This window comes from Notechis scutatus, chromosome 1, assembly GCF_049901735.1.
Source record: "Notechis scutatus isolate UNSWTSFEM ecotype Mainland chromosome 1, rNotScu1.2, whole genome shotgun sequence".
NCBI classification, from domain to species: domain Eukaryota; kingdom Metazoa; phylum Chordata; class Lepidosauria; order Squamata; family Elapidae; genus Notechis; species Notechis scutatus.
The window spans coordinates 173,864,960-173,878,026 of NC_142009.1; the positions used below are offsets into that span (position 1 = coordinate 173,864,960).

General features: G+C 37.4%; 1 protein-coding gene across 1 annotated transcript in view; it reads right to left on the reverse strand.

Annotated features, from left to right (window-relative positions):
* Nucleotides 1-9,540, reverse strand: part of AOX1 (aldehyde oxidase 1) — an 88,348-nt gene extending 78,808 nt beyond the window's left edge. Inside the window, exons 1-5 of the mRNA XM_026667922.2 lie at nt 9,436-9,540; nt 6,507-6,564; nt 4,524-4,620; nt 3,587-3,695; nt 161-287 (exon numbers count right to left, since the gene is read on the reverse strand). Of these exons, the coding sequence (XP_026523707.2) occupies nt 161-287; nt 3,587-3,695; nt 4,524-4,620; nt 6,507-6,564; nt 9,436-9,489 (445 nt within the window). The 5' untranslated portion in view covers nt 9,490-9,540. The remainder of the gene's footprint in view (nt 1-160; nt 288-3,586; nt 3,696-4,523; nt 4,621-6,506; nt 6,565-9,435) is intronic.
* Between the last annotated feature and the right edge of the window lie 3,527 nt (nt 9,541-13,067).

Sequence of the window (13,067 nt, forward strand, 5' to 3'; positions counted from 1 at the left end):
AACAGGCATGTCACTTTTTTCGGTGCTTTAAATGAACACTAAACAAACTGTTGTAAGTTGAGGACTATCTGTAAAAATAGCTGCTTCTTTTGGTATATGTCTAAATTACTAACAAGCATGAAAAAAGAAAAAAATAATTTTTTGAAGAAAGGCAGCCTACCATCCAAAGATGCAACAATCTGCTCCATGCTGGGTTCAGGATGATTCCTCAGGAGAGAATACATAGACATCACCATCCCAGGAGTGCAGAAACCACACTGAGAGCCAAAACACTTTGCCAGCCTTTCCTGGAATCAAAATATCTAAATTTATGATCCACAGGAAAGTGTTATCTTGTAGATATATTTATAACTATTTTTTCATAGCCTGGATATGAATTAACCCTTGCTGCAATGATTTATTTTTGAAATGTTATTCTTATGACTTTATTATTCCAACTTTATACTGTATTTACAGGATTTCTAAACAGATTTTTCTGCTGATTATTACAAAAACCAATTAAGGATCAGCTTTTACTTTTTTAAAAGAGAAAATGTTGCATATACAACATATATCTAAACTAAGGCTGCAGAAATTATCACAACTGCTCTTTCTCCTCTGCTGCATACACTGCATGAATCCTGAGCAAAAGCTGCATAGCAAGGGCTGATGCCTGTTCAAATTTTCACCACACACAGCACAACCTCTATGCTACACTTGTTTTTCACTGCCTTAAACTGTAGCCTGCAGTGCAAGACTTAAGAAGAAATTTTCCTAATTGTTTATTTCTGTATTACAAGCTCTTACATGCCCACATTTTTTATGCATGGCCAGTGTCCATATTTTTACTGTCATATTTTTACTGTTAAAATAAATGAAAATGTTTCTGAAAATGGAGATCTCACCCATGGGAACAGAAGTCAAACAGTTGCATTATCATTTCAAAATGCCACATAAAAGTTCAGTTGCAACTCTTTAAAGAATCTGTGATAAACCTGATCCTACACTTCCGGTTTGTCGGCTTCGCGAGCGGCAGGGATTCGCGATACAGCGCGATCCCTGCTGCGCTAGCCGCTTTTGGTGCTCCGATCCGGACGGGTTCGGAGCTAAGGCTACCCTGCAGGGGTGGCTGAAGGTAAGGGGGATCCGGAGTGAGGTTTGGGGGTGTTGCAGACCCCCTTCCCAGCCGGCAGAACCCCCTTTTCCCAAGACGGTGCAGCGGCGGTCCGTAATGGCCGCCACAAAGAAGCTGCATCCGGGTAAGAATGCGCAGGAGGAAGTGGAGAAAGCTTTTGAAAAGAGAACGTTTTTTTGGTTCCCGGGACTCTGAGATATATTTAACAAAATTCCTGGAAATTATGGCTTTCTGAATGATACCTTCTAGAAGAGAAAATAAGCGGCAATTTGGTGGTGCTGAAAGGAAAGTTTACTCTCCTTCCCTACGGAATTAATAAGTGGATATTAAGAAACTTATTTTTTTTAGGTAAAAACTGGCTTTAAGTGATAAGTGAGAAGGGAGAGGACTAAAAAAAATATTTGTATGCTAAGACTTTGTTGGAGGAGATGCCTTAAGGATTTGAAGACTGAAATATATTGCAATAAGACTTTAAGAAACAGATTTGGACTTTCTTTTTTTCTGATTGATACTACCCCAGGAAGAGAAAGTGAGAACTTTGCCTTGGCTTGGACTGATTGATAATTTTGGGACTGTTTTTTTTTTTTTTTTTTTTGAAATATCTTGGTTGCTGCAAGAAGAAAGAAGGGGAAAAGAAAAGAAAAGATTTATAATGGCTTTTTCTGTTGAGGAACTGAGAAAAGAATATGAGCAAACAAAAAAGATGGTAAAGATGGTTTGAAAGAAGCCTTCCTTTTCTTAGAAATGGCGCTTGCTAACTATCAACAAACATTACAACAGATGAAGACAGCAGAAGAAGAAGAAGGAGAGGAAGAAGCCATTTTTAATGAATTTCAGAATTTAACCAAGAAAGAAGGAAGAGGGAAAGGAAGAGAAATGAAGGACTTAAGATTTAAAAAACACTTAAGAAGGGGAAAAATAAGGTGCAAAATCAATATAATGATAGTAAACAAAAGGAAAAAGGAACACAACAGAGAAGGGAAGCCAGTAAGGCAGAGGCTAGAAGAAGGGGGGTTAGAAAGGTTTGGTGGGGGAAGAAAGGAAGGAAAAAGGTGGAGAAAAGCCACAAAGTTTTGAAACTAGATGGGAAAAAAGGAATCTTTTTTAGGGATAAAGGGTAAAGTATAAATTCTTCAAAAAAGATTTTGCAAGGTACATAAGATGATATCGTAGCATTGTATTAGAAATAGAAAACTAAAATGGTTTAAGAGTTGATAAGAGATCAAAATGTTGAAATGTTTAGTAATGATTGATTTTAAAATTTAACAATATTAAAGGGAAGGTTTAGAATATTGAGTTTTAATTAGAGTTTAATAAGATTATGGTATTGATGTTATTATAAAATTTTTATTGTAGCATTTGTTTTTGGAAAAGGCAATGGGAATGTTATAAGATTCAATATTTAGATCTACTGCTTAACTATGTATTTAATTATTTTGGATTTACTATTTAGATAGAACGTACCAAGCAGAATCGGATTGGGTATTGGGTGTTATTTTAAATGTTAATTTGATTAATTTAGGGGGGAGATAGAAAGGCATCATACTCTGATTAGTGATTTCAGGAGAAATTCTTTTTTTATTATAAGGAACGAGACAAAGGGACAATAAAGAATGGACAAAAGATACAAATATAATGACTCAAATTAAGATGGATTAATTAAGATAGAATTAAGAAGAGTGAAATGTGTGGAGAAGCTAATATAGAAGACTTAGAATGGTAAATAAAATAAGTAATGACATGTAAGATGAGCATGAATACAATTGAAGTCCATGAAGAGAGAAATACCTGGGGCCAAGTTACTTTCCTAAAAGATCTTTTTTTTTTTCTTTATGTCTTGTGTGTTGTGTGTTTATGTTTCTGGGAGAATTAATAAAACCTTGCAGAAATATAGAATGAGAATAATGGTAACCAAGTCAGAAAGAAATAGATGAAATAATAATAATGAAATTGAATAAGAGTAAAGAGAAGTGAAGAGAAACTGGATAAGAGGTTTTTATATGCTTATATGGAAATGGTTTAAAATAGAATTATAGGTTTTATCTGACTTGTTAAATTTATAATGGAAAAAGGTTTAAGTATGTAATGGTTAATGATGATTTGTTTGTTTCTGAAAAATTAATAAAACTTGTTTTTAAAAAAAAAAGAATCTGTGATAAACCTGATCCTACATTTCAAGAGGTACTTCTCTTCTCTGGTAAATGTGGGTCACAACTAGAGGAGCAGATACCTTGGGACATATTGGAAGGAATCTGTGATGCAGTCACAACAACCAGATAAGGAGAACAAAGCAAAAGAAATATTGGGAGCTAAGGAAGCTGGGAACATCAAACTGTTAAGAGTTATTCTCCGACTCAGATAGTATGAACTAGGCTTGAGAAAAACTATAGGTTTAAATTCTCAATTCAGTTTTGAAAGAAGCACTGTAAGTCATCATATCTTAACTGATTTAAGCACATCTATTATTCTTACCTGTATAGGATTAAGTTTGGTCTTTGTGGTTCCCACTCCTTCTACAGTGATTATTGCAGCACCATGGATTGAGCACAATGGAAGTAGACAAGAGTTGGCTGGATAATGACTTTGGGTTGTAAAGGAGAGTATCCACATGAATAACCATTAAAATAGTTGCTGATGATCTCCACATCATCTAATCTGACATGTTGTCTTGGACCTCAGCATTTCATAGCCCTCCAGAGAGACCCTCCTATTGGGTCAATAACTTGGAAAATATTTGCTATGCCTTGAGACAAAGTTGATGCAAATTTACATTAAACATCCATGTATTGATTTTCATTAGATATAATAGAATTCATAAATAATTCCTGTGATATAAATTGAAATAAAAAGCTGTGAAAAGGGAACCTGTGTGCTTGATAGTCCCCTGCAAGACCCTTTCTTTCTTTCTTTTTTTTTTACACTTTCTTATTTTGAAACCAGACTTGGACTGGACAGCTATCAGGAAACTTTAGAATAGTACCAAATAGGACTGAATTAAAGGATGTATTCCATCAATCATGATTCTCCAATTATAACTGTTCTTACTTTGGTAATGGTTCAAAAGAATTTCAGCCAAGAGAAGTGATCCACAAGCTTCCCAGAGATCCACAAGCACCCCATATAATAAGGGAAGTGGTGAGGAATAATGAATATCTCCTTTTGAAGCACTGTAGCTTGAACGGGTATTTATTGTTTTAACCGAAACTTGGCATCAGGGCTCTTAAACACACAAGGGCCCACTGAGATTCCGACCACTTTATAACTCTGTTTTGATTATTCTTATCTGACAGAATTATTCTTTTTCTATCTGTACTCTCACAATTCTTTGGGGAGAAAGCAACCTCAGAGACTTTCCTTAACTTTACGTAATCTTTAGACAGAATCCAGTTTCCCCCTTTCTGAAGGATACTGTATCTTTTTGGTTTCAGGATTATAGGTTGATATCATCACAGTACAGGCCCCACAGCCTCCAATTCCACAGCCATATTTAGTTCCAGTCAGATGGACTGATACAGATGTATTGTTAAGGAAAGAAACATTGATTCCCATTAAAGACTGTATGTTTTGCCAGAACAATTTCCCCATTACTTTCAATTTCCATAGGGAGCAAGTGGGAAGAAAATAAATACAGGTTGTCCTCGACGTACAGCCACAATTGGGACCAGAATGACAACTGCTAAGCAAGGCAGTTGTTAAATAAGTAACGCCTGATTTTACACCCTTTTTTGCCATGGTTATGAAGCAAATCATTGCAAATGTTAAGGGAATTGTGTGGTTGTTTAAGCAAATCTGATTTTGACTTTGCTCGTCAGAAGCTGGCTGGGAAGATTGCACACGTTAAATACATGATCCTGGGACATTGCAACTGTCATAAATGCATGCTGGATACCCAAGCACATGAATTTTGATCATGTGACTGTGGGCATGCTGTGACAATTGTAAGTGCAAAGACTGGTAATAAGTCACTTTTTTTCAGCACTGTTATTATGTCAATGGTTTTAAGACGAGGAATACCTGTAAAAGTCTGGAAAGCTGGGAACCTACCGGCAAAAGTTATGGAAGCATAACTGTATAAACATTTCTAAATCTCTCCTGCTCCTCATATTGAAAGGTATACCTGGGGTCCAAAGAAGCCATCACTAAGGTTTATTCTGTCATTATCCTAACCAGGAAAAGTCAGGTGCCCTTAAAAAGTTAGGATACTAGAGAAAAATTATTATATTTTTACTGTTAAAGGTACATCCTGCCTTTTCTATAGGAACTCAGTAGTTTCTTTCACATTATTCCCCACAGGAGCAGCCTTGTGAGGTAAATTGAACTGAGAGAGACTGATTGCCCCCAAATTTATTTATTGAGTTTCTATGACTGAAAGTATGTTTCACATAACTGCAGAAAATATAAATTAAAAAAATAATCACAGTTCACTAAGGAAAAATGTAATGTAATTAGTTGACTTGAATTTGGTGGCTGTCTCCCAACAAACCTCACAGAGTGGTTGTTGTGGAAGAAAAAAGCAGTTAGAGAAGGGAGCACCATTCACCACTTGACTTCTCGAGAAAAAGCGGAATATATATCTATCAAATAAATAAAATTGTTCCATAAATAATCTTTTTCAGCAAATATGTAAGAATTATATTTGCATATACAGGTTGTCCTCGACTTACAACAGTTCATTTAGTGACTGTTCAAAGTTACAACAGCACTGAAAAAAGGGACCTATGCCCTTTTTTCACGCTTATAACCATTGCAGCATCCCCATGGTCATGTGACCAAAATTTGGATGCTTAGCAACAGGTTCATGTTTATGATGGTTGCACTGTTCCTAGGTCATGTGATCCCATTTTACGACCTTCTACAAGCAAAGTCAATGGGGAAGCCAGATTCACTTAACAATCAGGTCATTAACTTAACAACTGCAATGTTTCACTTAACAACTGTGGCAAGAGAAAAAAATTCTGTAAAAAAATACATATAATTTCTTTAAAAAAAATACAGTAAACATCAAGTGGCACTATAAATAATATCTTCAAGGCTTCTATACCAATATTTGTAAACTAAGAAAAATCCAAGTACAAACTTTTACTAGCTGGTTTGAAGTTCCACTTTTGGGAAATTGTCCCACAAAAATAAGGAAAGCCACATTTTCCAATTTTCTACTGATGCACCCATAACTGATATGTATAGTAATACTTTAGATCTCTCCATCAGTGCTATTATTTTAGGAAAGGCATTAATTTCTGAGGGCAGATTTCTGAGGATCTGCTTTGCATAGTCTGAATAAACATGAACCAAAAGGCTTTGTTTTCCTAGGAAACTGAGATACAGGAAAATTATCATGCATTTTGCATAATCAATAGAATTTATTATAAAATGCTGTAGCAAAAAAGGATACGCTCCTTTCTCAGGTAATTAAGCAAGTATTCTTCAGGATCGGGATAATTGTCTGTCACCTGCATTGAAAGAGCCATTGTAAGGATATAATGCACTTTTTCCCAATAAGCTTAATGTTGTTTTTAAGAGTGGAAATTAATATTGCACTTTTTCTTTCCTCTTACTTAGGCTTATCATTACAGGCTTACAAATCTCTTAGCATGTTTGAGTTAATTCAACTGAGACTTGAGTCATCTGTTATTATAGAAGGACAATGCAAAGTTGTTTGGGCTGTGGACATTCAGATACAATAAGACCATTAGGATAAGAAGGGAACAGGGGGACATGACATAACCCAAAAGAAAAACCATAGTAAATCAAAGAACAAGAAATAGACCTTCTTTCCTTTCATCCTCTCTTCTTCCTTTCCTTCCTCCCTCCCTCCCTCCCTCCCTCGGCAATATAGCTCTATTTACATTTTGCTCTCTGTGCAATGCATGAAAAATTCCTTTCAGTTTTGATATGTTTTTTTTAAAACAAGTTTTATTCAATTTTTCCAAAACAAAGAAAAAAAAGCTCTTTTCAGTGTACAACATAATTCCGGATCACCACTTTTACATGCAAATATGACAATAATTATCTATTCATTTTCTACATTCAACTTCCTATCTTACCCATTTTTAACTTAATTCTATTATTACTTCTCCATTCCAACTTTTACATAAGAAAAGGAACAAATAAATTAATCCTGTTCACTAACATTACTTTCATTCTAAACATCTTCTCAGTTCATTTCAATTTATTTCAAATATTTCTTAAACATTAATGTTTCTTTTAAGTGTTACCTTTTCCGTGATACTCTTTTCTCATTTAAATCACTAATAATTCCCATATCTTCATACTTATTACCTTTTAATTCTTTTATCTGTCAGATTTGCAATTCCATTGCATATTCTTTCCATAGATTCTAGATTAATACAAGCTTTTACACACAAAATAGAACATAGATTTTCCCTTCCCTTTTACTAATTTACTAATCACCTCAGTGGTTTAAATATACCTTAATTCCCTCATCTTTATTCCCAATAAACATTTATTTTAATTAGTTATAGTAATAATCATTCCCTAAAAAAAGAACTACATAACATTGTACTTTTCAGTCAGATTCCAGTGTATTTTTCCCCTTTACTTCCACAGAGTTTTATTTATAATACCAAAAAAATTAGAAGAGAAACAAACAATTACTCCATTTAGCTAGTCCTGGTCACTGAATTAATCCAATTTTAAAACGTCCTCACTATTCATTTCAATTATTTCAATATATATAATAAACATTGACCTTTCTTGTAGCAATAAAAATAAGAACATACATTCACCTACTAAAAAATATCAGTGCCCCTTCCAAGTTGTGGCAAACATTTCTTAACATGATTATAGATGATTTTTTAGTGGAATTTGATTCTGTAGTAGTGTGCATTTTGGCTTGCTGAGCACTAGGATGATGACATTTATAATTGCAGTTTGACTTATGATTTGACCAAATTATCTGTTCAAAACTCAGAAGTCTCTTTGCCCTAAGAGATCAGGGCAAAGTAAGAAAAGACTGCAAAAGTTTTGAAGTTTTGGCACTATTAAGAGTGATTGCAACAAGGCAATCCAAACAAGTGATCTTCAAAAAAAATCTTCATACTTGGAAATCATAAACAATGGTAGAAGACTGGTAATATCTTTATTTAGGAATTATATTGTTAGCATTTCTATACTTCTTATTCTTAGTTATTTATTACTAATATGGGCATTGTTTGTAGAACTACTATAGTTATTAGAGATTTTTAAAAAATCTCCTTTTTAATCTCTTTGTTTGAAATTCTTTTTTTCCTAGTGATTTACCTCTATTTAACACCTATTCATCGGTTTTTTGCATTCATTTTCTTAACATGTTCGTAATTATTTATTCTACTGCTTATTGCAAACATAACTGTCAAGCCAGGAAAACTTAACAAAGAACTGATAGGACATTTTTGGACAATTGGTAAACCTAAACATGCAAAGATAATAGCCCCTGACTGGAGCGTGTTCTAGTTATGGCATGTTTGCAGAAAAGAGATCAGGGCAAAGTAAGAAAAGATTGCAAAATATTAACACACTGGGAATATGAATGAAAGTAGGCTGTTTCCTGGGCATTTCTTTATATTTTACTACTCACTTTTGTGCTTTTATCACACTGTATTAGAATTACAAAAATATAAAAAAGCAAAATGTAGCTCACTTCAGACCTAAGGGATATTGAAAGTACCACATTTTAAACCTCTCCCTTCAAAATTTTCTAGTTGAAATTTCATAAAATATATTTCTGGATGCCTTCTTGTATTCTTGTATGTGTAATGCAAACTAAATTTTCTCTTGAGAATATCCGTTTGTAGTAAATCTGGCAAAAAGCTACTTAACATATTTGTAAATTGATGCTATAAATATAAAACTGCATAATTATCAGTTTTAAATAGAAAAATATTATCTGATTTAATTTTAACAACTTTTCAGATTATTGTTTAGCAATGTCTTAATTAGCTTAGTCTTGGCAAACCCTTTGCATTAATTATAATGGTAAAATAATGGTTACACAATATAACAAAATCATTTATACAACAGTTCAGTTCATTTAATTGGTTTAAAATCATTGTATTCCTGTCCTATCGGGCTGCATGCAAATACTTGGGGGAGTTATTTTACAAGTTAATAAGTATGTCACAATTATGTAGTTTTATTTCTGTGTAAGCAATTACTATTGCATGTACATAAATCTGTCCCTTGTACTGTAAAGATATAATATATTTTGCAAGTCAGAATGAATCACTGTGCAGTGTCAGGAATAATATAGTATCATAAGACATTCCTCACCTTCCTCAATTTTTTTTAAAGTAAATTTTCTGTTAAAGAAAAGAAATCCTTACCTTCCTTCCATTCACAAAAAATACAAGTTCATCTGATGGTTGAGGACAAGTCATTTTGCAATTGAAAAGCACAGTTTAAGAACTACCAGGAATGATGTGGTCAAGAATGAAGGATTTTGCAGTGGCAGTCAATTTCTAAAAACTAAACAACAAATGAAATAAAGAGGGGGGAGGAGCCTGAATAGAATTATTCAAAATCTCTTTGGAAGGTTGTTTTTCTCCATCTCTCAGCATAGGTGGATTTCTTTAGTTGGAAGAATTTAATACTATTTAGATGTAAATCAAGTTACTTTAAGAATCACTGCACTAGGCTAAGTCTAGAGTTCAAGAATTGGGAAGAAAACAACTTTTCCCTTACACGAAGTCATATTCATTTCACTTGCAGGTGTTCTAGTAGGGAATTTTATGAAGGGAAATATCCAGGAAAATGATGGGAGAACAGGAGGCTTGCAAAAAGTAAGAGATGAAAAACTCCCTTTCTTTCTTCTGTTGGGAAACTCTGCTAGATCACAGCCAGAAACCATGCTTCCTCCAGTCTGCGGAAAACTCTCTTCATGGAACTGGACCCTGGTGCCCAAAAGTTTGGGGGCCATTGCTCTAATAAGCAGTCCAGGGTTGGGCCCTAGCTGCCTGGCCACAGATGTAGAATCCAGTCCATTAGGAGCTGTGAGTCCAGAAGGGTCTCAAGTTGTGGCTCTTATTTTTCTGGTGAAGAATAATCTAACTGAGAATCAAAGCTGGTATTATCTTGGCTTCAGTAGCCGTAAGAGTTTTCAGCCACTGCGTTTTTCTTGGTTTCCTTCCAATTCAAGCATGGTTGGTTTCCACACACACTGCAACAACTTTTACTGGATCCCCCATTCAGCTCAGGGTGACATTATAAAGATGGATATCACATGCATATTGATAATAGCTCCTCCTAAACAGATGGGTGAATTCTTCTAGCACCTTCATGTAGATCAGTGGTTCCCAAACTTTTTCAGTCCACCACCCCCTTGGTGCTACAAATTCATCCTCGGTGCCCCCCACCCAGGGGTGGGATTCAAATTTCTTTGGGCGTGTCCTAATTTGAGGGTGCAGCTTGCTGGTCACGTGACTGGGTGGGCGTGGCTTTCTGGTCACATGACTGGCTTGCGTGGCTTGCTGGCTGGGCATGGCTTGCTGGTCACATGACGAGGTAGGTGTGATTTGGTGGTCATGTGACTGGGTGGGTGTGGCCAGATGACTGGCAAACCAAATACAAGTAGTTCTCACTTTATGGCCGGTTGTTTAGCAAGTGTTCTAATTTATGACTGGCCTCCCCAGAGATACTTGACCCGTTTTTGGAGTTTTGACAGCCATGCACACACATACACGTGACACACTCTCTTCTAACCCTGCTGGAGCAGGTCATTGCACTAGAATTGGCAAAGCATCTCTGATTAGATTCTAGCAGTGAATAAAATCTAATCAGAGATGCTTTGCCGATTCTTGTTGATTTGTTTTATTTGTATCTCATTATTTTATGTTGCTGAATTGCATTGACATGTGTGTCCCTTCTTGTGCACAACCCAGAAGCTTTTGTGATTCTTTGCAGCAAAAATTACCGACCTCTGGCTTTGCTCTACTTTTCAAACATGCCGACACTGCCGCATTCTAGGTGCTGGCCCCACAAGTCCACCCCATTGAGCCCACTGCATTGGAAGGACCTGCCCAAGCAAGTCAAGTCAATGGGGTGAACCTGAGAGAGGGAAAGAGAGAGAAAGGAGAGAGAGAGAGAGAGAGAAGGAAGGAAGGAAGAAAAGGAAGAGAAAAGGGAAAGAAAGAAAAAGGGACAAAGAAAGGGGGGGGGATGGAAGGAAGAGACAGAAAGAAAAAGAAATAAAGAAGGAGGGAGGGAGGAGAAAGATAATGAGATATATTCTAGTCCAATCACCTGCTCCAGCAGGGTTAGAAGGGAGTGTGTGTGTGTGTGTGTTTTCCTTGTAATTTACCAGTACATTTTGGTTTTGCCTTCTTCAGAATTGGCACTGTAATACATTGGGGAAAAGTAATTTTTAGGGTGGAGATCTGGTCCAATGGATCCTGTTTAGAGCCTTAACAAAATGTGAGAGTTTCCTGATAGTCTTGACCATGTTTTGTCCACAAAACCTTTAATAGAAGCCAAAGAGGTTTCAATGTGCTGGCAAAGATATTTCAATGTGGAAAAGGGCCTCAAACTAAACTAGGCCTCATTTTCAATCTGATGCATCAGGTCTCTCTCTCTCTCTCTCTTTCTCTCTCTCTCTCTCTCTCTCTCTTTCCCCCTCCCTCCCTCCCAGACTGGCCTTGCTCTACTTTCCCAATGTGCCTGCGGGGCTGGAGCTTCGAACATGGATAGATGGATGGATAGAGAGAGAGAGAGAGACAGACAGACAGAGAAAGACAGGTAGGTAGGTAGGTAGATAGATTGGTAGATAGATAGGTAGATAGGCAGACAGGCAGGCAGAACTTTTGGATGAATGTATGGATAGATAGGTAGGTAAGTAGATTGGTAGATAAGTAGGTAGGTAGGTAGATCTATATTGGTAGGTAGGTAGGTAGGTAGACAGAAAGACAGGTAGGCAGGCAGGCAGACATTTTGGATGGATGAATAGATAGATAGATAGGTCGGTCAGTCGGTAGGTAGGTAGAAAGGCAGGCAGAAAGAAATTTGGCATCCAATTTTGCAATGCCAACCTCCCCGGGGCAGCAAAGCAGCCGCCCTCACCCTCTTTGCTTCAACCCAAGGTCCACTTCCATCGGGCTAAGCAAGGGGAGGTACTCTGCACATGCTCAGAGACTCCCAACTTTAGTGAAGCGTTCTACCCATCTTTATACTCCGCCCGGGAGGAGGAAGGCGTGCAGAAGCAGCCCAGACCAGTGGAGGCGGAGGGAACGATCGCTTGGAAACTTAGCAAGCAAGCAAGAAAGAAAACGCAGGGTTCAGTCGGAAGAACCGGGCTGCAGAGGGAGGCTAGGCTCTAGGTCCGGGATGGCCACATAGAGCCGAACCGAACTGAGCCACACGCCTTGGAGAGCCACAGCTGCACCCACCCGCATCCTGCGCACAAGCCCGGCTGGCTGGAGAGGCGGAGGCCAGGCAGGCGCTGCACGCTCCCTTGTTCTCCTCCAGGGAAGGGGGCCCTAACGCCAGACCCACCCCTTTCACTGCGCGCCTTGGGAGGGTTTTGCTTTCGGGCCTTCTGGCGCGCCTCCGCCACTTCCACCGGAGAGGGCAGCCTGCAAGCTTAAGGCGCCCTCTTTCCACCACCTCCCACATCTCCCCCTCCCCCGGCTTGGCAAGGCTCACTGCGCGCGGGTTCTGCATTTGAGGCGCTGGCTACGAAGCAATGAAACAGTCAATGGGCTGTGTGGCCGGCAGTCAGTGAGCCTGTGGGGCCAGCACCTCGAACACCCCCTTGCCATGTCTTAGCGCCACCCCTGCCGGCCCCCGTGCCTTTTACCGCCTCCCTTTTTTTAAAAAAAAACAAGTTTTATTAAAAATTTCAACAACAAACAAATCATTACATATTTAAATCTTTTCCTGTCTTTCTACAGAAATTTCCCCAATATTCTCATAAAACACAAACAAACACAAACAAACATAAAAAAAAATCTTTTAGTAAAGTACC